Source organism: Gambusia affinis, linkage group LG13 (assembly GCF_019740435.1).
Source record: "Gambusia affinis linkage group LG13, SWU_Gaff_1.0, whole genome shotgun sequence".
In the NCBI taxonomy this organism is placed as follows: domain Eukaryota; kingdom Metazoa; phylum Chordata; class Actinopteri; order Cyprinodontiformes; family Poeciliidae; genus Gambusia; species Gambusia affinis.
The window spans coordinates 22,781,128-22,805,874 of record NC_057880.1 but is presented as its reverse complement, the minus strand read 5'-3'; the positions used below and the strand labels follow the sequence as shown (position 1 = coordinate 22,805,874).

At 35.7% G+C, this 24,747-nt stretch overlaps 1 protein-coding gene across 2 annotated transcripts in view; it reads left to right on the top strand.

The window, feature by feature from the left end:
- The first annotated feature begins 302 nt into the window (after positions 1 to 302).
- The window catches only part of papolg (poly(A) polymerase gamma), a 28,883-nt gene continuing 4,438 nt past the window's right edge, over positions 303 to 24,747 (top strand). The window contains exons 1-19 of one of the 2 annotated variants that reach the window (XM_044135831.1): positions 303 to 799; positions 5,699 to 5,857; positions 12,181 to 12,247; positions 12,330 to 12,411; positions 14,874 to 14,983; positions 15,066 to 15,119; positions 15,234 to 15,345; positions 15,423 to 15,512; positions 17,629 to 17,767; positions 17,853 to 17,925; positions 19,342 to 19,462; positions 20,584 to 20,668; positions 20,933 to 20,986; positions 22,002 to 22,121; positions 22,195 to 22,304; positions 22,827 to 22,948; positions 23,026 to 23,183; positions 24,017 to 24,168; positions 24,496 to 24,683. In XM_044135831.1, coding sequence (XP_043991766.1) covers positions 783 to 799; positions 5,699 to 5,857; positions 12,181 to 12,247; positions 12,330 to 12,411; positions 14,874 to 14,983; positions 15,066 to 15,119; positions 15,234 to 15,345; positions 15,423 to 15,512; positions 17,629 to 17,767; positions 17,853 to 17,925; positions 19,342 to 19,462; positions 20,584 to 20,668; positions 20,933 to 20,986; positions 22,002 to 22,121; positions 22,195 to 22,304; positions 22,827 to 22,948; positions 23,026 to 23,183; positions 24,017 to 24,168; positions 24,496 to 24,683 — 2,013 coding nt within the window. In that variant the 5' untranslated portion in view covers positions 303 to 782. The remainder of the gene's footprint in view (positions 800 to 5,698; positions 5,858 to 12,180; positions 12,248 to 12,329; positions 12,412 to 14,873; positions 14,984 to 15,065; positions 15,120 to 15,233; positions 15,346 to 15,422; positions 15,513 to 17,628; positions 17,768 to 17,852; positions 17,926 to 19,341; positions 19,463 to 20,583; positions 20,669 to 20,932; positions 20,987 to 22,001; positions 22,122 to 22,194; positions 22,305 to 22,826; positions 22,949 to 23,025; positions 23,184 to 24,016; positions 24,169 to 24,495; positions 24,684 to 24,747) is intronic. The other variant, XM_044135832.1, reaches the window with a different exon arrangement.

The following is a 24,747-nucleotide window of genomic DNA, read 5'->3' as shown; positions in this document are numbered from 1 at the left end:
GATAATAACCCACTTTCTTTTTTTTTTTAGAGTAAATTAAAACAACGGAACATATGTTACACGGATTGCTGTCGATTAAATCTCCAGAAGCAATGAATTAATGTAGTTATTTCTGTTCAATCGTTTAAATCACGGTTTGTTTCACTTTTAAAATGTAAATCTTTAGGTGAAAGTGAAAACTTTGGAGCCATGGAACAAATCTGTTTATCGGTAAAAAAAAAAAAAAAAAAAAAAAAAAAAAACCACAACAACTTAAATTTGTTTACACAAAAAACGACACTATTATTCAATAAATGACCGTTACGAGGGTTAAAATAGAGCTTAAAAGGCGTTTTCAAGAAAACAAAAATATGCTAGTTACGTAATAGCGTCAGTCCTGACGTGATCACGTGATCTCTGGCCCTCGGTGAGGCGGTGCCTCTTGACGGTGGTTGTTCAGCGTGGTGCACGCAGACGTCGGGCAACAAGCACCGTTACATTTGTAGTTTGGGATCTAAAAATAACCCACAACAGCACTTAAACGTGTGCTTGGCTCACTACCATTTGTCAAAACTCTGCTTGGGGTTGGAGGATAAATTAGATATGAATGTTCCTGCGGGATTTCGTGCGGATTCGTTAGCTCCCAAGTAGTGATTCCGGTTCAGTGGGAAGGTTTGAACTGTTCTCTGGAAAGTGACCATTGTTGAAATCAGGTCGAAGCTGTTTTCATCCCCACTGGCTGGCTTTCTTAGCTTCTTTTTTTACGGATTTAAAACAAAAAACAGTGCAAGCTTTTTAGTGTCATGAAAGAAATGTCAAGGTAAGTCATATATGCGGGACGGTTTGTACTTTGTGAGCGGGTTTTCTGCTCGCGTTCATGAAGAATAGGCTAAAAGCTAATGTTAGCCAGCTGTCACAACAAGGCCTGCAGCCGCCGTTTGCTGCTTAGCTTCTTTGTTGTTTCTAAACTTTTGCAAAAAATTAATACATACACGTTAATGGTTTTTGTTTAAGTAAATGTAAAATATTAATGACTTTAACCGGAAAGAGGGTAATTAGTTAAAGCATCGCTTCCGTATCGGCCAGCAAAAACTTGCCAACCTGCTAAATTAGCTAATTTGTTAGCTCTTCCAACCTGTTTGTAGCCTCTCAGCTAGCAGCCTGACTGAGGTTCAGATTGAAACTTTTTGTACCATTATTTTTGTTAAATCACTCTCAAACTTTTGAAATGCACAAAAATGTAATAGTTTAAGCTTGTTGGTGAAGTAATACTAATTACCCTCATTGCTGTCAGTGAAGAGTTTGGAGTTTTCCCGGCAATAAATCTCAAACTGATCAACTTAAAATGCTAGCACCTTCCAAACGGGAGACATTCAATAAGTTCTAAATTGAAATAGTATGCCAAAACAAGCAACAGCTCTAAATTATTACAATTTTTAAATCAATTGTTATGTAAACTAAAGGAGTTTTGTATCAAAACAAACTATTTCATTACAAAGTGCGTTAAAGTGCTTTGTAAATGATGCCAAAATCATGTATGCAGGTTACAATTAAAACAGTTGTCTTTTAAAAATATAAAATTCTGAGTTTATCAGTGTTTTTGAAATTTGAGCTGTTATGTCATGAAAGTGTTCATTAAAAATTGAGAAAAAAAATTATTCTCAATGTTTTCAGCAAATTATCTTTTAATCTATTCACTTTACACTGACTATGACAAATACAAGTTAAAAGCAATTTGAAAAATTATATTTTAACAATTGAAAATTGAAGCCAAAAACATCCTGCCATTAAATTAGAAAGTATTTATCCTCAACCACAGACATGGCTGAAGAACCCAAACTTTTACAAGTGTTGTATCATGACATTAAATGTTTAATGTCATGATTGCCAATATGCGGAAAATCCAAATATTGTGAATAGCAAATTCTTGTAGTTGTATGTCAAAACATCATTTTAAGTATTAAAATGTCTTTCATTATTTCATATTGGGGGGATTTATGTAGGCTAAAAAAAACCATTTGCACCATTTTCTAATTTTAACTTCTGGGATGATTAATGTCACTCAACTTACACTGATATCAAAAATTGGGAAAATTAGTTAATTCAGTTGTAATGTTTCTTTATTCACATTTAGGTCAAGTTTGCTGCATTATATTATTACAGTTCAAATATTATAGAGAGCTTCCGAAAACATTGTGTGTAGTTTTTGCCAAAGTAAATTCTGAAAATTAGGATATACTATATGTATTTTTTTGATACCATACTTTGCTTGGGCTAGAAAAGCACATTCTCACATCTTTATTCAGTTGATTGTTTTTTTTACATAGATGTTTATTTGTATGGCACATTTATTTGTAAGCACTATGGCAATTAAAAGTTCTCCTCATAATGAAAGTATAGTGAAAATCTGAAGGGATTTCAGTGGCATAAATAAGGAAAGCAAGAGCTTTCAGATGGGCTCTAATTTTTCAATTTTAGTGAGTAAGCGAGCAGCAGCGTTTTGGATCTGATTATTATTTTTTTTATTTGTTTTTTTAAGGCAGACCTGTAAGAACACTATTACAGTTATCAATGCGACTAATGATAAACTCATGTATGAGTTTCTCTAGATCTTGCTGAGGCATTAGTGCTTTAATCCTGGAAATGTGCTGATAGAAGATCGACTTTGTAACTGCCTTTATGTAGTTCTTAAGGTTCGAGTCTGAGTGCATCATCACTGAGTAATCAAATCTACTCTTCTTCCTCACCCTTAAGCTGTAATGACATAGATAAGTTGGTAAATAATTTTCAGTCTAAAGTTTCAGACATCATTGATTCCATTGCCCCAATTAAAATGAAGGTTTAATTGGGGCCTTCTGGTAAGAAGAAATCTCCATGGAGAAATGCACAAACAGTTAGATCTGCAAGACAACTCTGCCGTAGGGCTGAACGAAAATGGCGTAAAACTCAACTTCACGTTCATTATGACATCTATAAAGAAAAACTACGTTACTATCATTTGACACTCAAACATGCAAGACAGGCCTTCTTTGCAGATGTCATAAACAAACATTAACAATGCTCAAGCTTTATTTGCAACAGCTGACAGGCTCACAAACCCTCCTATCACGTTACCACCTGAATTTCAGTCTATTGCCGCCTGCAACCAGTTCTCCGGTTTCTTTTCAGAGAAAATTCAAAATATCAGAGGATTAATCTGCACATCCACTATAAAGTCAGTACCAACGCTCTGCCCAAACAAAACAAATACAGGGAAAATGACCCAATTTCAACCACTTAATTATAAAACCCTAAAGGAAATTCTAAGTCAACTAAGCTCCAGTTCCTGCTGTCTGGATGTCCTACCCTCACATTACTTTAAGAAAGTCCTGCCTATTGTTGTTACTGATCTGATCAAAATAGTAAACTCATCACTCTCATCAGGGCGTTTTCCCCCAGGCTTTGAAAACGGCAGTAATCAAACCACTGATAAAACAGAACAATCTAGACAAATCACTACTGCAGAATTACAGGCCGACCTCTGACCTCCCATTCATCAGTAAAGTTATTGAAAAAGTTTTGTGTAAACAGTTAAATAGCTTCCTAACGATAACCAACTGCTTTGACTATTTCAAGTCTGGTTTCCAGTCTCACCACAGCACAGAAACTGCCCTCATAAAAGTGTTCAATGACATCCATATAAATACAGACTGTGGGAGAACCACAGTGCTGGTTCTGTTGGACCTCAGTGCAGCTTTTGACACTGTTGACCATGACATATTACTGAATCAACTGGAGAGTTGGGTTGGACTCTCCGGTCCAGTGCTTAACTGGTTTGAATCTTACATAAAGAACAGGGATTTCGTTGTTTCAATTGGAAACTTCTCATCAAAGAGGTCAAAGGTCACATGTGGGGTACCCCAAGGTTCAATCCTAGGACCCCTTTTATTCAATATTCATATGCTCCCACTAGCTCAGGTTATAACAGGAAATAATATTAGCTACCATAACTATGCAGATGACACACAGCTCTACATTACGACGTCACCAGGTGACCTTTGACCCCATCCAATCACTGAACAGATGCTTAGAACAAATAAATGTTTGGATGTGCCAAAACTTCCTCCAGCTGAACAAAAACAAAACTGAAGTTATTATTTTTGGACCTAAAGAGGAACGATCTAGAGTCAGTGCACAGCTTCAGTTATTACAACTAAAAACCAGTGATCAGCCCGAAATCTGGGAGTAGTGATGGACTCTGACCTGAACCTTCAGAGCCACATGAAGACAGTCACAAAGTCGGCCTTCTATCACCTGAAGAACATTTCCAGGATTAAAGGACTAATGTCTCAGCCAGATGTAGAGAAACTCATCCATGCGTTTATCTTCAGTCGTATTGATTATTGTAACAGCGTCTTCACAGGTCTGTCCAACAAATCAATCAAACAGCTGCAGCTGATCCAGAATGCTGCTGCTCGCGTTCTCACTAAAACCAGGAAGATAGAGCACATAACACCAGTTTTAAAGTCCCTCCACTGGCTCCCTGTAGCTCAAAGAATAGACTTTAAAATACTGTTGTTAGTTTATAAATCACTGAATGGTTTAGCACCACAATTATTAAAGATCTGCTGCTGTTGTATCAACCTTCCAGAACTCTCAGGTTCTGATTCTGGTCTGCTCTGCATCCCCAGAACCAAATGAGGAGAAGTGGCATTTAGCATCTATGCACCAAAAATCTGGAACAAACTTCCAGAAAATTGTAAAACAGCTGAAACACTGACTTCCTTTAAATCTCAACTAAAAACACACTTTTTAGAATTGTATTTGAAACGTAATCAATTGCAAATTTGACGGAATCTGACTATGTTGTGTTTTTACTGTTGATTCTATGTTTCAATATGTTTTTGTGTTTGATTTGATGTAAAGCACTTTGAAATGCCTTGCTGCTGAAATGTGGTATACAAATAAAGTTTGATTGATTGATCACACAGAGTTTGAGCCTGATATCTAGTTTCTAGATGTAATTACTGAAGCTGTGATTGTTACTCTGTAGATCCAAAATTAATAAATATAGTTCAAACTTTCAGCAAACCATTTAGTTCATTAAAACATTAAATTCAGCAGCAGGTTCACTGATGGTAAAAAAAAAAAAAAAAAACCCCGGCTATGCTTACCACATTTCTCATCGTCTTGTCTTGATCAAAAACAATTCTTAGGAATCAAAACTATTCTCCAAATAATGTCTAGAAGGTCTCACATTTAGTAAGTTTTTCCCTGTTGGCAAATATCAGCACTTCACTAAATGTCTCAAAACTCCTTTGTAAAATAATAGTAACAGCCACTATTATCACTTTTTTTTGGATAAAATAAAAAATGATTTTTATTTTATTTTCTGAACACTGACTTTCCATCAATTATTGTTTTTCATTCACATCTCTTCGCTGGGAAAACAAACTAAAGCCAACTAAAATCCCTTATTGTTGCTGTTATCTCGTGTTTCTTTTCTACAGACAGGAAAAATCTGTTCTGCGCAAATTAAAGTTTTATAGAAATCTCTTCTAAAAGATGAAATTTGGTCGAATCGTTGCCATGGTGCAAGTGAAGCGTGTCAGAATCTCAAATGTTCATAACAAAATGTCTTAATTTTCTCATTGCATCTTTATTGTTTTGTTCAAGCTGTGTAAACCTGATTAAAGAGTGCTAGTTTACTGTGTGTGTTTTTATTTTTTCTCTCTCGCAGCTCCATGCCTGGTGGGCAGCAGCCTCAGAAACACTATGGCATCACCTCCGCCATCAGCCTGGCTCCCCCACGAGAAATAGACCATTTGTACACCAAGAAACTCTGTGATGCTATGAAGCCTTTCGGTGTTTTTGAGGACGAAGAGGAGCTGAACCACAGGTTGTTACTTTACACCACATTAATCCATTCTTAAGTCTAGTCCTGTCACAATTAATCAATTAGAAGTTGATTGTTTTCATTCTAATTTTGTTAAATATTTCACAATCTATTTTATTTATGGTCTTCGGTTGTGTGTAGGTTTGTATTTTTATTTTATTTGTTGTTTTTGGGTTGTTATATTTAGGCCTGTCACCATTAAAAAATTTGCTGGACGATAAATTGTCATAAAAACTATCGCGTTAACAATAATGTTATTTTTAGACCATTTTCAAGTAATATATCAAGGATTGCATAGTAATGCATGTTTACTCTCAAAAATCAGTAAACTTTAATTTTCTGAAGAATAAATCTTCTTATAACCAAACTTTTGTTTTGTACTGAAAAGCCATGTTTTTTGCACTCAAATCGGCTTTTAATTTATTAAATAAATTAATTGATATTTAATTTATTAAATAAATTAATTGATATTTAATTTATTAAATTAATTAATTGATATTTAATTTATTTATTTATGTAATTTATTTCTTCAGCTTAGCCTATAATCATTTAAAAATTATTTGCATCTACAATAAAAAATATTCCCTTTTCAAAAAAATTGGGATACTTTATTTGCTTGATTTAATTTTGTATTTTTTTCTTGGCCCATGAGAATTTTTGACTTGGCAAAACGTTTGGACGCCCCTGCATTATGATGTCTCTGTAATCAATATTAATTAGAATGGAAATCATCAAGCTCATTTGTAAATTTTTATGTGATTAATTGCTTATTGCAACAGGCTTAGTTGTGTTTTTTATATGTTTAAAATATCTTTGACTTGAGTGTTTTTTACAAAATTAAACTTGATTGATCCTTAAGAAAGTGAACTTGCATTATTATGTCATCAAATAATTACTTGAAATTGGTCTCAAAACAACATTATTACTTATTGCAATAATTACCGGTGCAATTTATCGTTTAACAATATTTGTTTTTGTAAAAAAAAAAAATAGTCACACGTAAAAATGGCAATTCTACAGATTTTTCATTTAACAATTTAAGTCTTTTTTTATGCAGTATTAGAAATACATTAAAGGATGCAAATAACTAAATCATTCATTTTTTAAATAACAAATTAAAATATTTTATACTCTAAATTTCAATAGTGTAGCATAAAACTAAAACTATACCACTTGATTTTTGGCTCAAACGTATTTGTGTCAATGTCAAATTACACTTAAAACAGCAGTTCACCACAGTGCGTCACAATTTACATTGTCATAAAATAAGACAAATATTAGAGCTATAAAAATAAAATACAGAAATATTAAACATAAAACGGAAAACAAATTGAATAAAAGTGTAAATAAAAACAGCAACTCAAGCTGACAAAATTTACAAAGGTTTTATTTTATCTTTAATGCAAAATGTATATTTATTGTGTACAGTTTTGGTTTATTTATTGCTTTGAATGTTTATTTTTTTCCACCAAATGCCTTTTTGTCCAGAGTCTTCATACTCCATTTAGCGATTAATCGTTTACCAAATTAGTTGACGATTATTCTGGTAACCGATTAATCGTTTCAGCAGTCGCTGCATCGCTGCTTATCAACACATCATTTGAGTTCTGCTTTGCCTAGAGTTGGGTTGTGAAGGTAACCGGTCCTGTAGGGAAACCCGGATATATATACATATATACACACATATATATATATATCTTTCTCAACTCTCTGCCACTCATATCTGGGAGAGCTACGGGTGATTTCAGGTCGGCAGAAATTTAAAATCTGTCTGCTCTGGGGTCTCTTTCCTGTGTGACCTGCTTGGGAAACTCCCAGGAGGCTTTGCAGGAGGAGTGGCTCCACTCTGAGCAGGGATGGAAATAATTTTAGTAATAGAATATTCTGACGATTAATTGATTAAACAGATTTAAAATATTCACATTCTGGAGAATTTTCACTTAACAATTTGACACAATATTAGAAGTACATTAAAAATACAAATATTAGCTTTTTTATATGAGAAAATTTAAATTTTATCAGATTAACTTAGCAGTTTAGTGAATGCTTTAGTATTTGTAGCAAATGATTCAGGTAAAAATACTTTTAACATGAACAATAAAGCTCAGCTTACATTTTTTATTGTTGGTAATTTTCTACATTTTGAATGTCCTCCCTTTCACCTCAACACATTTGGATAAATTAGCCTTATTTCTGAGACGGCTTGTGGCAATAAATTGATTAATTGCCACAATTTCTGATTAATTGTTCAGAAATTGCAATTAATCAATCGATTGATTAATTGCCACAATTAATCAGTTTATTGCGGCAATTCAATAATTAAAACCAACTCAATAATTTCAATTTGTATAGTTTATTGTTTTTCTCTTTTCTCTCTTTCTACCAAAAACTGGTTGGTAAAAGTCTTCATTGATTCCATTGCCCCAATTAAAATGAAGGTTGTGTCTGGTAAGAAGAAATCTCCATGGAGAAATGCACAAACAGTTAGATCTGCAAGACAACTCTGCCGTAGGGCAGAACGAAAATGGCGTAAAACTCAACTTCACGTTCATTATGACATCTATAAAGAAAAACTACGTTACTATCATTTAACACTCAAACATGCAAGACAGGGCTTCTTTGCAGATGTCATAAACAAAAACATTAACAATTGTTGAGGAAAGATGATTATTTTTAGTGCTTAATACAGTTAATCTTATGGCATGTGTAAAAGGTATATTGAACATTCTTATTTGAATAAATTTCTTAATTTTGAACAGGCTTGTGGTAAGTATTCAAAATATAGGAACCAAATGCAGATCAAAGGGGATCTCTCTTTCAGTGAGGCTCCTGCTGTGTTATTAGGGGACAGGAGGCCATAAAATTAGCATCTCCTGGAGGGCAGTACCACTTGAGCCTGGAGGAGAGAAGCCTGTTTGGTTCACAGAAGATCAAAAGTTTTCCAGAACCAACATCTGGGATGGTGTAAAACTAAATACAACATAGAATGTTAAAACCACTAACATTTAATTTCTAAAACATTTTTCTGAGTACTAATAGCAGGTTTTTAACTAAAAGGGTATTATCTAATTTTAGAACTACTAGTCTAGTAAATGATGAATGTATTTGAAAATTGTACTATCTGGGACAATATCTGAATCAAATGGAAACTGTTTGAATGAAAATGTTTTGTTTAGTATTAGAAAATTGCTCAGGATTTAAGCTAGAAGGGATTTTGGAAAATGATTGTGTTAACAATGCTTAGGATTGAATGTTATGTTTCATAGGTTAGAAAAAGGAATTGCACCTCATTTTGTTCTGTTGATTTTATGTGTTATTTTTTTTGGTTTAAGGCAAAGATTTAAATCTTTTGAGATGTTGAGTGCAGATGAGCAAAACTGGGTTTGGTGAAGGTAACCTTTCCTTGAACCAAATTACTGGATTTAGCTTTGTTAAGGAGAGATAACGGGAGACACTCTGAATTCCACAGGTATCTGTGAAGTCTTGTTTTATGCTTTTATTTGCCCAAATGGCCCTAGAAACCAGAAAACCAGGATGCAGCTGCTTGCTCCGTTGTTCTACCAAGGAGCAAATGGCTTTTGATCTTTGGCGTAAATTAGGGGGAGTTCTAAGTTCTTCTGAGTGTTTAGGGTAGCTTCTGGTTGGTCAACCAGAGGTACGCCTTAATTGAATATATTAAAGGGAAAGACACACCTTCAGTATAAGAGTTTGTGCACAGGAATAATAAGGCAGATAGCTGTTCCTATTTTGCCTTTTTGCACCAGCTCTCTCCAAAGACGCGTCTTTGCCTTTTCTATCTCTATCTTTTTGTCTCAGGTAACGAATCTGCATCTCTGTTGTTCTGCAGTTTTATTGTTAATTCTTACGTTGTTTTGTATTTGGATTAAACTCTGTAATTCTGTGACGTCAACACGCATTGTTGTTTTCCTTGTGGCCACACGTCGCCCGCTGAGAGGACCTGGGATTCAGAGGAAGAGAGAGCCAAACCTTTTCCAAATTTAATTAATTTTAAAATATTCTTTCTTAAGACAATGCTCAAGCTTTATTTGCAACAGTTGACAGGCTCACAAACCCTCCTATCACGTTACCACCTGAATTTCAGTCTATTGCCGCCTGCAACCAGTTCTACAGTTTCTTTTCAGAGAAAATTCAAAAAATCTGAGGATTAATCTGCACATCCACTATAAAGTCAGTACCAACGCTCTGCCCAAACAAAACAAATACAGGGAAAATTACCCAATTTCAACTACTTAATTATAAAACCCTAAAGGAAATTATAAGTCAACTAAGCTCCAGTTCCTGCTGTCTGGATGTCCTACCCTCATATTACTTTAAGAAAGTCCTGCCTATTGTTGCTACTGATCTGATCAAAATAGTAAACTCATCACTCTCATCAGGGCGTTTTCCCCCAGGCTTTGAAAACGGCAGTAATCAAACCACTTATAAAACAGAACAATCTAGACAAATCACTACTGCAGAATTACAGGCCGACCTCTGACCTCCCATTCATCAGTAAAGTTATTGAAAAAGCTGTTTAAACAGTTAAATAGCTTCCTAACGATAACCAACTGCTTTGACTATTTCCAGTCTGGTTTCCAGTCTCACCACAGCACAGAAACTGCCCTCGTAAAAGTGTTCAATGACATCCATATAAATACAGACTGTGGGAGAACCACAGTGCTGGTTCTGTTGGACCTCAGTGCAGCTTTTGACACTGTTGACCATGACATATTACTGAATCAACTGGAGAGTTGGGTCGGACTCTCCGGTCCAGTGCTTAACTGGTTTGAATCTTACATAAAGAACAGGTATTTCTTTGTTTCAATTGGAAACTCATCAAAGAGGTCAAAGGTCACATGTGGGATACCCCAAGGTTCAATCCTAGGACCCCTATTATCCAATATTTATATGCTCCCACTAGCTCAGGTTATAACAGGAAATAATATCAGCTACCATAACTATGCAGATGACACACAGCTCTACATTACGACGTCACCAGGTGACCTTTGACCCCATCCAATCACTGAACAGATGCTTAGAACAAGTAAATGTTTGGATGTGCCAAAACTTCCTCCAGCTGAACAAAAACAAAACTGAAGTTATTATTTTTGGACCTAAAGAGGAACGATCTAGAGTTATAGATTTTGAGTTATAGATTTCGAGTTATAGATCTCGAGTTATAGATCTAGAGTTATAGATCTAGAGTCAGTGCACAGCTTCAAGTCTGTCCAACAAATCAATCAAACAGCTGCAGCTGATCCAGAATGCTGCTGCTCACGTTCTAACTAAAACCAGGAAGATAGAGCACATAACACCAGTTTTAAAGTCCCTCCACTGGCTCCCTGTAGCTCAAAGAATAGACTTTAAAATACTGTTGTTAGTTTATAAATCACTGAATGGTTTAGCACCACAATACATTAAAGATTTGTTGTTGTTGTATCAACCTTCCAGACTTCTCAGGTTCTGGTTCTGGTTCTGCTCTGCATCCCCAGAACCAGAACCAAACGAGGAGAAGCAGCATTTAGCATCTATGCACCAAAAATCTGGAACAAACTTCCAGAAAACTGTAAAACAGCTGAAACACTGACTTCCTTTAAATCTCAACTAAAAACCCACTTGTTTAGAATTGTATTTGAAACGTAATCAATTGCAAATTTATTGACGGAATCTGACTCGGTGTTCTGTTTTTATTGTTGATTCTATGTTGCATTGTGTTTTTGTGTTTGATTTGGTGTAAAGCACTTTGAAATGCCTTGCTGCTGAACTGTGCTATACAAATAAAATTTGATTGAAATTTGATTGATTGATTGATTCAGTCTGGTGCTTTTGTCTTAACTAGCCCCATTTTTAAAAGGATCATTTTATTTACAGAAACTTTGTAATTAATTTTATGTGCTTCTCTTTTTTTTTTTTTTTATTAAATTTACTTTAGATATTTAAAATGTCTTCCAGTTCTGTTGTTAAATGTTCATTAAAATTTAAAGTTTATTGATCTTGGACTGTTTTCTTGCATCATATTATTTGAAAATGGTTTCAAAACAACAATATTGCTGTTTATTGCAATAACCTCTGGGACAGTTTATGGTCTGAGATTTGTTATTGTGACAGGCCTCTTTCTGAGTAACATTTCTTTTTTTTTTTTTTTTTATTACATGAAAATGTTGTCCTACTATACAGTGATTCATCCCTGTGTTGCTGCTTGCAGTTGTAACAATTTGCACCCTGTTAAATTCACTTTAAAATGCTAATTTATTCCCATCTACATGTTTGATAAAATAGCTGATTTTGTAAAGATGCCCATGCTGAACCTCTGTTTCTCCTTCCAGACTCGCTGTTCTTGGGAAGTTGAATAACTTAGTTAAAGAATGGATCGCAGAGATCAGTGAATTAAAGGTACGTCTGTCTGTTTCTTGGATGCTGGTACCGCGAGCTCTGCCATCGTTTTCTCTCACTAATCACTATTTCTGTCCAGCAGAACCTTCCACCGTCTGCTATTAGTTGTGTTGGAGGAAAGATTTTTACATTTGGTTCATACAGACTTGGAGTTCACACAAAAGGTAGGTCATTATTGTTGTAGCATAATTAAAGCTAAAGCTTTGGGGGACTGCGTTGCTTAGTTCACAGGTGCCAAACTCGAGGCCCGTGGGCCAGATCCGGCCCGCATAGCTTTTTATGTTTCCCTCTAGATTCTAGACTAAACTAAATCAAAATCAATTCAGTTTGTACTGCCAAATTATATCAGCCAGTCCCTCCTATTTCCTGAGAATTATCGTGGAAATTCACACAGAAATAAACAAATCCCCGCACCTTTTTGAGCGAATACATAATTTTGAGTTTATTGCAGTTTTCTCTAATTATTAAAAACTTTCTTACTTGTAGTAAACGGCTGCCTCAGCCTTAATTGATGTCACATTATAGGCCATGATCTACACAGCGAGTAATAAAAAGTCGCATTTACTGTCATAAGTAAGCGCAAATATTTCCAAATTAATACCACAAACATTTTGATTTTTATTGCAAAAAATCACTAAAAGAATCACCAAATCCTGAATGGACTGAAAAGATGTTCAACATTATTTAATTTTAAGAATTTATTGATATTTTAACAGGTTTTATCAATACATTCTGGCTCAACCAGTTCTTTAAGTGCCTTCATGATCAAAACAAAAATGAGTTTGACACCGTTGCACATTAATTTATATTCTATTTTATATTATATTTATCTCCTGCAGAACCTGAGGAGGCGGTTAATTCTTTGAAATCAAAAAGTATTTAAAACACAAGAGCTGAAGTCGAACACAATGCTGTGATGTTTTTGTGCCATCAAAGCAGATATTTTAGCTCGAAAGTATGAGAACAAGATCAAAGTGCTCATCTGTTATCGGTTCTTTTTGACTTTGCGGTGAAAAGGGACGGAGCATTCAGCCAGAGTTATAAGCAGGCGTCTGACTCCATTGTGTTTTTAAAAGCTCAGTTTGTCGGCTCATTAGAAGCTCCGGCCGCTTTGTTTGAGTCTTTTGTTCTTGTGTTTTTGTGGTCGGTGAGGACTAAACTGTTTGTGTCCATCGCTCAGAAAAACAACGCAATCAACTGCAAAACGTCAAATATATGCTTGTAAAACTCACCTACAGCTCTGGAAAAAATAAAGAGCCCACTGCAGTGAAACCCATTGAAAACGTCCTGGTTATTCCACCAAATATTGATTTATTTTTTATTTTTATTTTTTATTTTTACTCTTCCCGAGTTAAAACATTAATATTGTTGTTTCTAAATGAATGCCAACTTGTTTTCTTTGCGTTATTGGAGATCTGAAAGCTCTGCATCTTTTTTGTTAACTTAACCATTTCTCATTTCCTGTTACTAAATTTTTGCTTGGTATTTTAGGAGACATGTTGTCAGTAGTTCTTAGAATAAAAGAACAATGTTCATTTTATTCAAACATAAACCTATAAAAAGTAAAATCAGATAAATTGATCATTTTAAGTAGTCTTTTAATTTTTCCAGGGCTATATAATGGGGGAAATATATTTATTTATAAAATATTATCTTTTAAGAATACTACTCAGGGATCTCATTTATAAAAGATTGATATTTGTACGTCCACCAAAATATCAAATATGTCCTAAATATTTTTTAGATGCATCATAGTGGTATTTTTGTCTTAAAGCTGCAATATGTGACTTCTATAACATGAAATATATTTGTTATGCATATTTGCTGAATCGGTCTCCATGCCATGGTGAGATATAAATTTAGTAAATTAGCACTAATTTAATAAATTTATAAAAAATTATGAATTTCATAAATATTAATGTATTAAATTAATCTTAATTTACTTAGTAAACTAATTGATTTATTTAATATGGTATCAGCTAACCCGTTAAACAATCAAGCTCCTCTGCCTTCTCCCAGTAGAAAGAACCAATCAGAACCAGGAGGCGGGTCTTAGCGCTGCTGGTCACCCTGTCTCCATTGATCTCTGTTTCACTGCAGCTAGCATAGCTTGTTGTGAATGCTAAGGCTAGTTAGCACAGCTGCAGATGACACTTGTTGTTTCTCTGACATTAGCACATTTAGCAGCAAGTTTATAAGGTTGATTGGCAGCGCTACCTGATTGGTTGATTTTGCTCACAGATGCATTTTTCAGAGGAAATTGATCTTTTAACAGAATGTCTCATAAAAAACTGTCACAACATGTTGAGCGTTTCAACAAACAAGTAAAGTTTGTTGTTTTTTATGAAGTTATGTACTGCAGCTTTAAATCTTTGGATAAATTATTTTTTTGTACGTTTTTGTAGAATATTCATCTGTCTTGATGATAAACCAATACTTAGAAATGTTTACACTGTTGAGGCAGCGTGTTGGCCAGTAGGTGTCCTCTGATAACATTCCTTATTTTTGATTTCACTTGTTGGAGATTATTATCTCGGCTCTTCAATGTCAAAGGCTTTAAAAGTGTTTTAACTATTGAATTTGATAACATTTAAGTGACGTTTATCGTTATTTGGACCCGTTGCAGGAGCTGATATTGATGCCTTGTGTGTGGCGCCGCGGCACGTAGAGAGAATTGACTTTTTCCAGTCTTTCTTTGAGAAATTGAAACAGCATGAAGAGATCAAAGACCTCAGGGTCAGTATTTAAACAACCTTTGTGTGTTTTTAAAAGTGAAAGTTTTTATATTATGTTTTTATCTGCTTCTCTTTTCCTCAAGGCTGTTGAAGACGCTTTTGTACCGGTGATAAAATTCAATTTTGATGGGATTGAGGTGAGCCATAAAATCACAGCCACAGTTACCTTTTTATTTTTTAATATTTGCATTGTTTTTACAGAAGGATCACAAAATATCACCGTAAAACGCCATACTGGTTATTGTTTGCAGATTGACCTGCTTTTTGCCAGATTGGCCTTACAGTCCATTCCAGACAACCTGGACCTGAGGGGCGACTCCATCCTGAAGAACTTGGACATTCGATGCATCCGAAGCCTCAACGGTACGCAGCGCAGCTCGGATTGCGTTGAGATGGAGTCCTGGTGCTTTGAGTTTATTAATTAGACTTTATTGTTGCAGGTTGTCGAGTAACGGATGAAATTTTATACCTTGTGCCAAACAAAGAGAACTTCAGGTTGACGTTGAGAGCCATCAAACTCTGGGCGAAACGTAAGTAAATCCACACCTGATTAGGCCTGTCGCGATAAACGAGAAATCGATTAATCGTACGATAAATTAAAACTATCTACGTCATTTTAATTATCGCCGTTATCGTCTCTTCCAGCCTTTTTCTCTTTCTGTTGATGACGCTAAATGAAAAAAGGCTCAACTCTGGTGCTTTCCACTGATCCTCCCTTCCTCATTTCCTTAGTGTAATGTCCAGCGCACACGACACCATCTTAGTGCTGTCGGTCGATTGTCGGCCCATTTTCAAAATCTGAGATCACACATTAGCCAACAGAAATCCTAGGTATAACGGTTCCATCGGGTTCGATGTGCCGTGTGATGTCCAACAGTGGACACAACATAATGGCTACAAGTCCAGCTAACTAATTTTAAAACCAGGCATTAATCAATGCTTTACTACAATCTACCTGCAACGCATGTGGCTCTAGTGTCAGCGTAACGTCCTGACTGAATGAAAATAATTAGAACCTATTTATGTCACGTTAACGAAGAACAGCTGAAAAGTTACCGGGTTCATCAACGTAGCGATTTCGTTCCAACTCCTCCCCTCGTCATTTCTATATTCTTTGTACAAAATGTTTTATAAACATTAATGTTGTTTCCACATATTATCTCCAATGTCCGCTGGATTTGGGTTGCGCCGTTTCAGCTGTTTGGGATTCCCCTCTGTAATTTCCCCTCAGAAAGCAGGAGAATCTGCGCTTTCTGATTGGCTACCTGTCACATTCAACAGGCTGCGTTAACAATCCCAGCGGGGAAAACCCCTGATTTAGATCGGAGCGCCACAACGATCTAGCGTAACACACCACACACTACAGGATGGTCACAAGCCACAATCTTAGAAAGATCAAAGTTTTATTGCATCAGGTAGTCGATGTGCCCATCTTCTCTATTTAAATCTAATGATTACTGAAGGGCAATATGGTAAACAGACTTTATAATCTGCACTCTTTTGGTTGAATGCAGTATTTATTTACACTTTGGCTTTATGTTATTTCGTTTTTATTCAAGTACATTTTTGTTAATGGAGACTGAGAATCAATTTTATTTTTATTTTTGGTTGTTTTGTTTATTTTTTTTATAAGTTCCAGTGTTGGGTGTTCTTTTGAAAATAAAGTGTATCTATCTTTGGCAGGAAATCGCATGCATTATTACATCATTTCCATTAAATTTGTGTAAAAAGGTCTTCAAACAATACTATCGTCTATCGCAATAGTTTTTTGAGACAATTAATCGTTCAGCAAAATTTGGTATCGTGACAGGCCTACGCCTGATAAAATGTTTAAGGCCTATTCAGAGCTGGGTAATAACCCAGTTACATTTAGTTGAGTAATGTTTTTGAAATAAATGTACTTTTAGGAGTGTTTTTACTACAGTGTACTTTTTTACTTTAACTTGAGTCATTTTATTATCAAGTGTTTCTGCTCTTACTTGAGTAAAGTTTTTGGATTTTCTACCCACTGAATGAAAAACAAACATATTGTTCACCAAAGACTCACACTGGCAGCTTCTGTTAAAGTTTTAAAAAAATTTTATTGAAAGAAACTGATTTGGGAAATTTTTTTTTTCTTTTGCCAGATTTTATTATTTTTTGTTGATTATATGAATTATTGTCATTTTGGTAATAAAAATACCAAAATTTCCACTTTATTTTACATTTCTATCTACTTGATGATGTAATTTTTAAATATTAAATGATTATAATAATAAATAAATTATTTATTTATATATAATATTACTAAATAACGATAATCATCAGTGATTATCATAAATTAATAATCAAATATGATCATTTGATTGATTTAATATCAAATGATCATTTAATCATCACACATACTTGAGTACTCAAAAGTAGTTTACTACTCAAGACTTGGGTACTTCAGTCCTTGAGTTTAAGTACTCAAGTACTGAGTAGAGTACTTTCAAATAGTACTGAAGGACTCGCACTCAAGTGAGGAGTAGATTTTTCTTTGTACCAAATACTTTTTTACCTTTGTGTGAGTAAGAGTATGTTGAAGTAGTGATGCTCTTCCTTGAATGCAGTTTTGGGATATTGCAACCAAACTTTTGGTTGTAAATTGGATCTTTGTGGCTGCAGGTCGAGGGATCTACTCCAACATCCTGGGTTTTCTGGGTGGAGTTTCGTGGGCCATGCTGGTGGCCCGGACCTGCCAGCTCTACCCCAACGCCGTAGCCGCCACACTCGTCCATAAGTTCTTCCTGGTTTTCTCAAAATGGTGAGTTCAGAGGTTCACCGGACCTCTGGTTAATTTCAGTTCTCCGGCGTTTATTTACTGTTTTTGTAAATTCTCCCCGCTGCAGGGAATGGCCGAATCCTGTGCTACTGAAACAACCTGAGGACAGTAATCTCAATTTACCTGTTTGGGACCCCAGAGTGAGTATGAGCGGTGGTTTGTTTCTGGATGGGTTTTAAGGAGAAGCTCCTGTTGTGAGCATTTTATTCTGCTAGGCAAAACGCAACCTTGGCCAGTCAATAAAAATAAACAAGATCTCCAGAAAAGATTTATTTCAGTTCAAAAAGTGAAACTTGGTATAATGATATATTACAAGCTTTTATTCCTGCAGCGTTTTATAAATAGGCCTCACTGAACATTCACGTTCTCTGGAAAATATTATACGAACTCTTTTTATCATTTTGAACAAGTAAATACGTAGAAGCTGGCTGTTTCAGAGTGCTGCAGCCAACAATTGTGGTGGAAAGTTGAGTGGAAGGAAAAAGTGCACAAGTAACAGATATAACTGCAAAAATCATGATGAAGAGTTTTTGCGATTCACTGCGGCTTCAACATACAGATGTATCCAGAATATATTTTTATTAGTGTCCTGTAATTATTATTATTTTTATTTATTAATTCTTTTTAAAACTCAAGTTTAGGGATTTATTGGCTGAAACATTTCAGTCTGTGTAACAAATCTATATTAATTTTTACTTTTTATTAAGGAGTTATTACGATTGAACAACCTGTAAAATTCAAATTCACAAAGTTGCATCTGTACTTTTGTAAAGTAGATTTAATGTAGACATGCTAATGTTAAAAGCTCTTCTTTATTTGGCCCAGTTTGATTTTGACTTACTTGTATTCAATAGATTTCTACACCAGGGGGCGCTGCAGCATATTTTATCTCTCAACCAGGGTGTGAGCTGGTACTTCTGTTAAAAAGAAATAAATGTTTATTTGCTCATAAATCATTCTGCTACCTAAAATAAACTCACTTCTTCAAACATTTGTGTACAGTTTTGTGTTCCTTCAGCAATAAATGCGTTTGAATAATTTGTCTGTCTTATTTTAATTTAGTCCAAATGAATGAAAAGTCATGGAAAACATTTCTAAAATATGCAAAAGCTTTTTGGGCAGATGAAGACTTGGAGAAATTAATTAAAGACGTAAACAAAATTGTAATACTTTGATCTTTTTGTTGTTGTTATTGTAATGTATGTAATGTTTAAATAAACAATAAATATCCAAGTGTAGTTCTGACCTGTAAATGATTATTTAGTCCCCATTTGTTTATTTTTTGCTTATATTTAAATGTCTTTTATAAATACAACTGAACTGACTATTAAGACATTTTATAGCATTACACAGTTTATTAGAACTAACTCAGTTCTGTTGCGGCGTTAAAGTTTATAAAGTTCTCTAATTTCTGCACATGAAGGAGGACATGCAGTAAAAACATGGAAGTGGTCATAAATTAGTTTATCCAGCAGCGTGGGTGTGTTTGTGTTTAAGTTCTCGTCTGTAAAGAGAAACTAACTCCTGTTCCTTTTTTTTTGTTTGTTTTTTTTAAGGTGAACCCGTCTGACAGATACCACCTGATGCCCATCATCACGCCCGCGTACCCCCAGCAGAACTCCACCTACAACGTTTCCACGTCGACACGCACCATTATGACGGAGGAGTTCAAACACGGTAACGCTGCTTTGTTTTCCCGGAGACATTGAATCTGTCGCAACTCAAGTAATGGCCAGGTGTGAGTTTGTTGTTGTTTACGTAAACAATCCGAACGCATTCGCTCTGGATGTATGGCAATAACACGTCCTCTCTTATTAAACTCCTTAGTTTACTGTTTTTTTGTTGCTTGATTTAGACAAAATGTGTGTATTTTCTCCAAGTATTTTGTTGGAACAATAAGTAGACAAAATTTTATTACAGTAAATTCAATTTCAATCATTGAGCTGTTGTTTTTTAAAAACATTTTTAGACTTGCCAGTTGTGATAAATCCAATAAAACTGATGTTTAATCTTTACTAAAATGTGTCACTTTATTAAATAAAACTGAACAACCAAAAGCAGAATTCAGATAAGCTGAGAGATCATTGTGTGTTGTGCTGCATTATTAATTTTGTTATACATGTTACTGTGCAATGACAATAAATCTAATCTAATATTCAAATAGCGATCTCGACTTTATTTTAACACTAAAGCCGGCGGCCAAAACTATTTAAATATTTCATAGTGTTAGAAAAACTGCAAACATTGTAAATTTAGGTGAAGATTGTGCTAAATGATTATTTGTAAATTAAATTTAAAATATTAACATGTTACTGAAGAGCCAATTTAATTCAGGAGTTTTATCCTAAAGTGAAACACACAGTGAAAACTGTGAAAACATAAGATTTAAAATGAGAAAATAACATAAAACCATTGCAATGTATATATTTTTAGAAACAAAAACTTGGGATTAATGAAAAGTATGTTTAAAGGGGCATTGCTTGGTATTTCTAAGGCACATAATGACACATTACAGGAAAATCAAGTAACTGTTTCCTTCAGTTGTTGTTAAAAACAAACGTGACTTAAAAGAAATTGGGCGTCTGTCTCTTTAAGAAAGTCATCACGATAATGCTCCTCCATGAAGCCGTTTAGTACCGTTCTTAGGACTGATATGACGAGCTTTTCCACCAGGTATTTGCTAATAGCTGCTGCCGCTAGTCTGTAGGAGCTGAGTGAGTGTTTGGCTCTCGAGGATCGGACTCGGAGACTCGTCCCTTAGTTTGACCTTGAGTCACTCGTCTGTTTGTCATGAACAGGTCTCAGCGTCACAGACGAGATTCTGCAAGGCAAAGCAGAATGGCCGAAGCTCTTCGAACCACCCAACTTTTTCCAAAAGTACAAGTATGTCTTCATTGTTTATTTTTGTTCAGATGTATCTTACACAACCAGAACCGCCTCCAGCGCTTGAGGAAGAAGTTTCCTTTACTCAAAAATATTCAAACGCAATGAAAAAAAGTTGCTACAACCACAGAATTAAATGTAGACGGCCTACATAACGGATCAAATCGAGTTCATGAGGCTTAACTCTTTACATCCCATCATTTGACAGATCACTGATAATTTAAAATGCTCTAAGGTTTCTCTAAACGCGTTTTGTCCCGACAGGCATTACATTGTTCTTACTGCCAGTGCATCCACAGAAGAAAACCACTTAGAATGGTAAGTGTTACTGGTGATCCTCATTTCTACTCTCTGATCTCAACTCACCCAGAAACAAACATGTTTCACTCTGTCGTCTAATTTAAGAGAAAATTAGCTAACTTTCAGTAGAAACATGAATTAGTAGGAAATGGCAGCTGCTTCGCTCTTAGCTGGAAAATGTGCATTAAAAAATTAGAAGATTTTTGTTTCAAGTCTTGATTTACAGCTCTGGAAAAAATGGAGCCCACTGCACTGAAATGTCGTGGTTATTCCACCAAATACTGGTTTCTGAGTTAAAACATTAGTATTGTTGTTTCTAAATCAATATAAACTTGCTTTCTCTTCATTATTTGAGGTCTAAAAGGACTGCATCTATTTTATTTTGATAATTTCTCATTTTCTGCTAATAAATACAAACTCTATGCTTGTACTTTCGGAGACATGTTGTCAGTAGTTCATAGAATAAAAGAAAAATTTTCATTTTACTCAAACATAAACCTATAAAGAGTAAAATCAGAAAAACAGATCATTTTAAATTGTCTCTTACTTTTTTCCAGAGCTCCATATGCATCCATCTGGGCTTTGATTAGGCCACTGCAACACCTATTTTTGCAGATGTTTTGTTTCCATTTTGCAAACCTAGAATCTGTTGTTAGGGTTCATTGTTAACATAAATTAGAGGTGGGAGAAACATTTTTTTATTTAAACAAATTTTCTGTTTTTTTTCTTTTTAGATTTAATTATTGGAAAATCTGTATTTTTTATTATATTGTTTCCTTATTTCACAGTAGAGCTACTGTCTTGTTTGACAATATTATTTTTCTTTTGACTTTTAAATCAGGTCAGCTCTCAGAGGGGAAGGTTGAAACAAAATGTTTTCTGTCATTTGTAATTTCTTTTTAAAGAAAATAAAATCTGATTTCATTTTTAAGCCACATCGTCCAGCGTTGGCATAAAGGTTCCTGCAGACCAGAGTTAATCTGTTAAATTTTAAAGAAGACGAATCTCACCCTTCATCAACGCTTCTCCACAGGATCGGCCTCGTAGAGTCAAAGATCCGCGTTCTGGTGGGGAACCTGGAGAGGAATGAGTACATCACGCTGGCTCACGTCAACCCGCAGTCTTTCCCCGGCTCCAAAGAGAACCGCAACGAGTGAGTCCCCGCGCTAACGAGAAGTCCAGGTTGGGTCCTGAAAGCGATTAAAATGAGTATTTTTCTGCCGCAGAAACGACTTTGTCTCCATGTGGTTTATTGGAATCATATTCAAGAAGGTGGAGAACGCAGAGAGCGTGAACATCGACCTTACGTTTGACATCCAGTCCTTCACAGACACGGGTACGGCCTCCAGACGCTAGCGTAGATTAGCATAGATCAGTGGTTTACATGCATTGATCATGATTATCAATGGGTCACTGATTCTGGGTTTTTTATTGATCTATTTAAAATATTGATGGTACAAAGTAAAAAATTGGAATCACAAATCTAAATCAGTTTTTGTAGGTGGGCAGAGACTCCAAAAATTGTACTTGAGTAAAAGTAGCACTACTTCAACATATTTTCACTCAAGTAAAAGTATCAAGTAGCCGTCCAAAAAGAAAAGAATAAAAAGGTATTTGGTAAAAGGTTTACTCAAGTACTGATCAAATTATCAATCATTTAATGTTTAAATATTACAGATGAACCAAAATATAAAGTTAAAGTGGACATTTTGGTATTTTAAACACCAAAATGACAGTAACTCGTTTAAGTAACAAAATCAAGCAAATAATTTTTTAAAAATTGATTTGATAATAAAAAACTTATGAAACTTTCTAAAAAATTGAATCCTTCCATTGCTAATTACATGTTTCCTTGTAGTGTACAGACAAGCTAATAACATCAACATGCTGAAAGATGGGATGAAAATCGAGGCGACGCACGTGAAGAAGAAACAACTCCATCAGTATCTCCCCCCCGAACTGGTGCAGAAGAAGAAAAGGGTTTGTTGTTTTTGCTTCATTTTGTCGTTTGGCTCGTCTGTTTCTTGTTCCGTTTATTCTTTGGTTCTCCTCCGCAGAGCATAGCGGAGCTGAACCGAAACTCGAACGGTGGAAGTTCGAAGCGGATCTCCCTGGACAGCAGCCACCTGGACAGCTCCAGAGACACCGACTCGGGGACGCCCTTCAGCTCCCCGAGCAGCAAAGCCCTCAAACCAGCGCCGGACGCAGACGAAGGGTGCGCTTACTTTTTAAACGCTTCGTTCTGTTCCTCCAGGAAGTCGAGATCGGCGACTGTCGATGCAAATTCACTCATTATTCGCAAGTTTTATGCAATCTCCTTAACGTCTCTTTTTCTTCTTCTGTGGAGTTCAACTGCAGCTTTTATGCACAAATCTGTGACCACCAGAGCAGCTCTACCTCAACATGTTTTTACTCAAGTAAAAGTAAAAAGTAGCCATCCAAGAAATTACTCAAGAGTAAAAAAAAGTATTTGATAAAAGGTTTACTGATCAAATTATCATTTAATATTTAAAAATTACATCATCAGATGAACCAAAACATAAAGATAAGTGGAGATTTTGGTATTTTAAGGATGAAAATTACAATTATTCATATAAGTAACAACAAATTTTTCCAATTCGGTGTCTTTCAATGAAAAACTTTCACAGGAACTGCAGGTGTGTGTCTGTCTGGTGAATATTTGGTTAAAACATTTTACTGAAGTAAAAGTAGAGATGCTCCTAAAAGTACTTTTTTATTTAAAGAAAGAAAAAGTAAATGTAAGTAGTTACTACCAAACTCTGAAAAAGGTTCTGTTTTAAAAAAGTACTTTGAAATGTTATTTGCTTTATATATATTTATTAAAAATCCTCTTTTTGCAGAAATGTTAATGTTTTTGTCAAACCATGTTATGGCAAAAATAAACTTAAAAAAAAAAAGTTAAACTTTAACTGCAACTTTTTGAAGGAGATGCAGCAATAAAAAAATGAAAAAGTCAACATCCTGGAGGACTGATTGTTTTTGTTTTTACTGTTTTTGGTGTTGACTTTGTTCCCTTCCTGTTCGCAGAGCGAGTCCACCAAAGCAGCTTTTCCTGGAGACGTCTCCAGCGCCGAGCGCAGCCGCCGCCACGCCTCAGGCCAGTGCGGCGGCGGCGGCGGCCGTGTCATCGAGTGCAGCAGCGGCGGAACCGGCTGCATCCGCTGCAGCTACAGAGCAAGGTGAGTTCATCTGATTTTGGTTTGACGTCAGAGCATCAGCAGCTTATCTGAGAAACTGACATTTCCAGTTGAACCTGAATGCATCACAACTTCTCTCAATCAATTTATCCTTCCTTCTTTCTTCCCTTCCTTTTTCTCTCCTTTCTTCCCTTTTTGTAATAATCCATCTGTCCTTCCTTCCAAAAATCTGTCGATCCTTCCTTCCTTCCTCCCTGATGTCACAGGTTTCCTCACTGCATCATTTCCTGTGTTCAGTTCTTCATCTTCTGTATAACTGATATTTCCCAGTGTACCCTGAACGCATCGCTCCCTCTCCTCTCGATGCAGACGCCGCTCGCTGCTCGCCGCCGGCCGAATCGTCCATCAGCGGCGTCCTGAGTGACGCGGTGAAGCCCAGCGCCGCCAGCAGCCCCAAGGAGGAGCCCAACGGCCTGGAGGAGCCCCCCGCCGCCGCCACCAAGAGGCCGCACTCGCCCACGCAGGACGACCTCGCCAAGAGGAACAAGGACGCGGATGTAAGTCTTTGGTTCTGAACCGGTTCAGAGTTCTGATGCATGGGAAGCTAACTGGTGAAGCTAA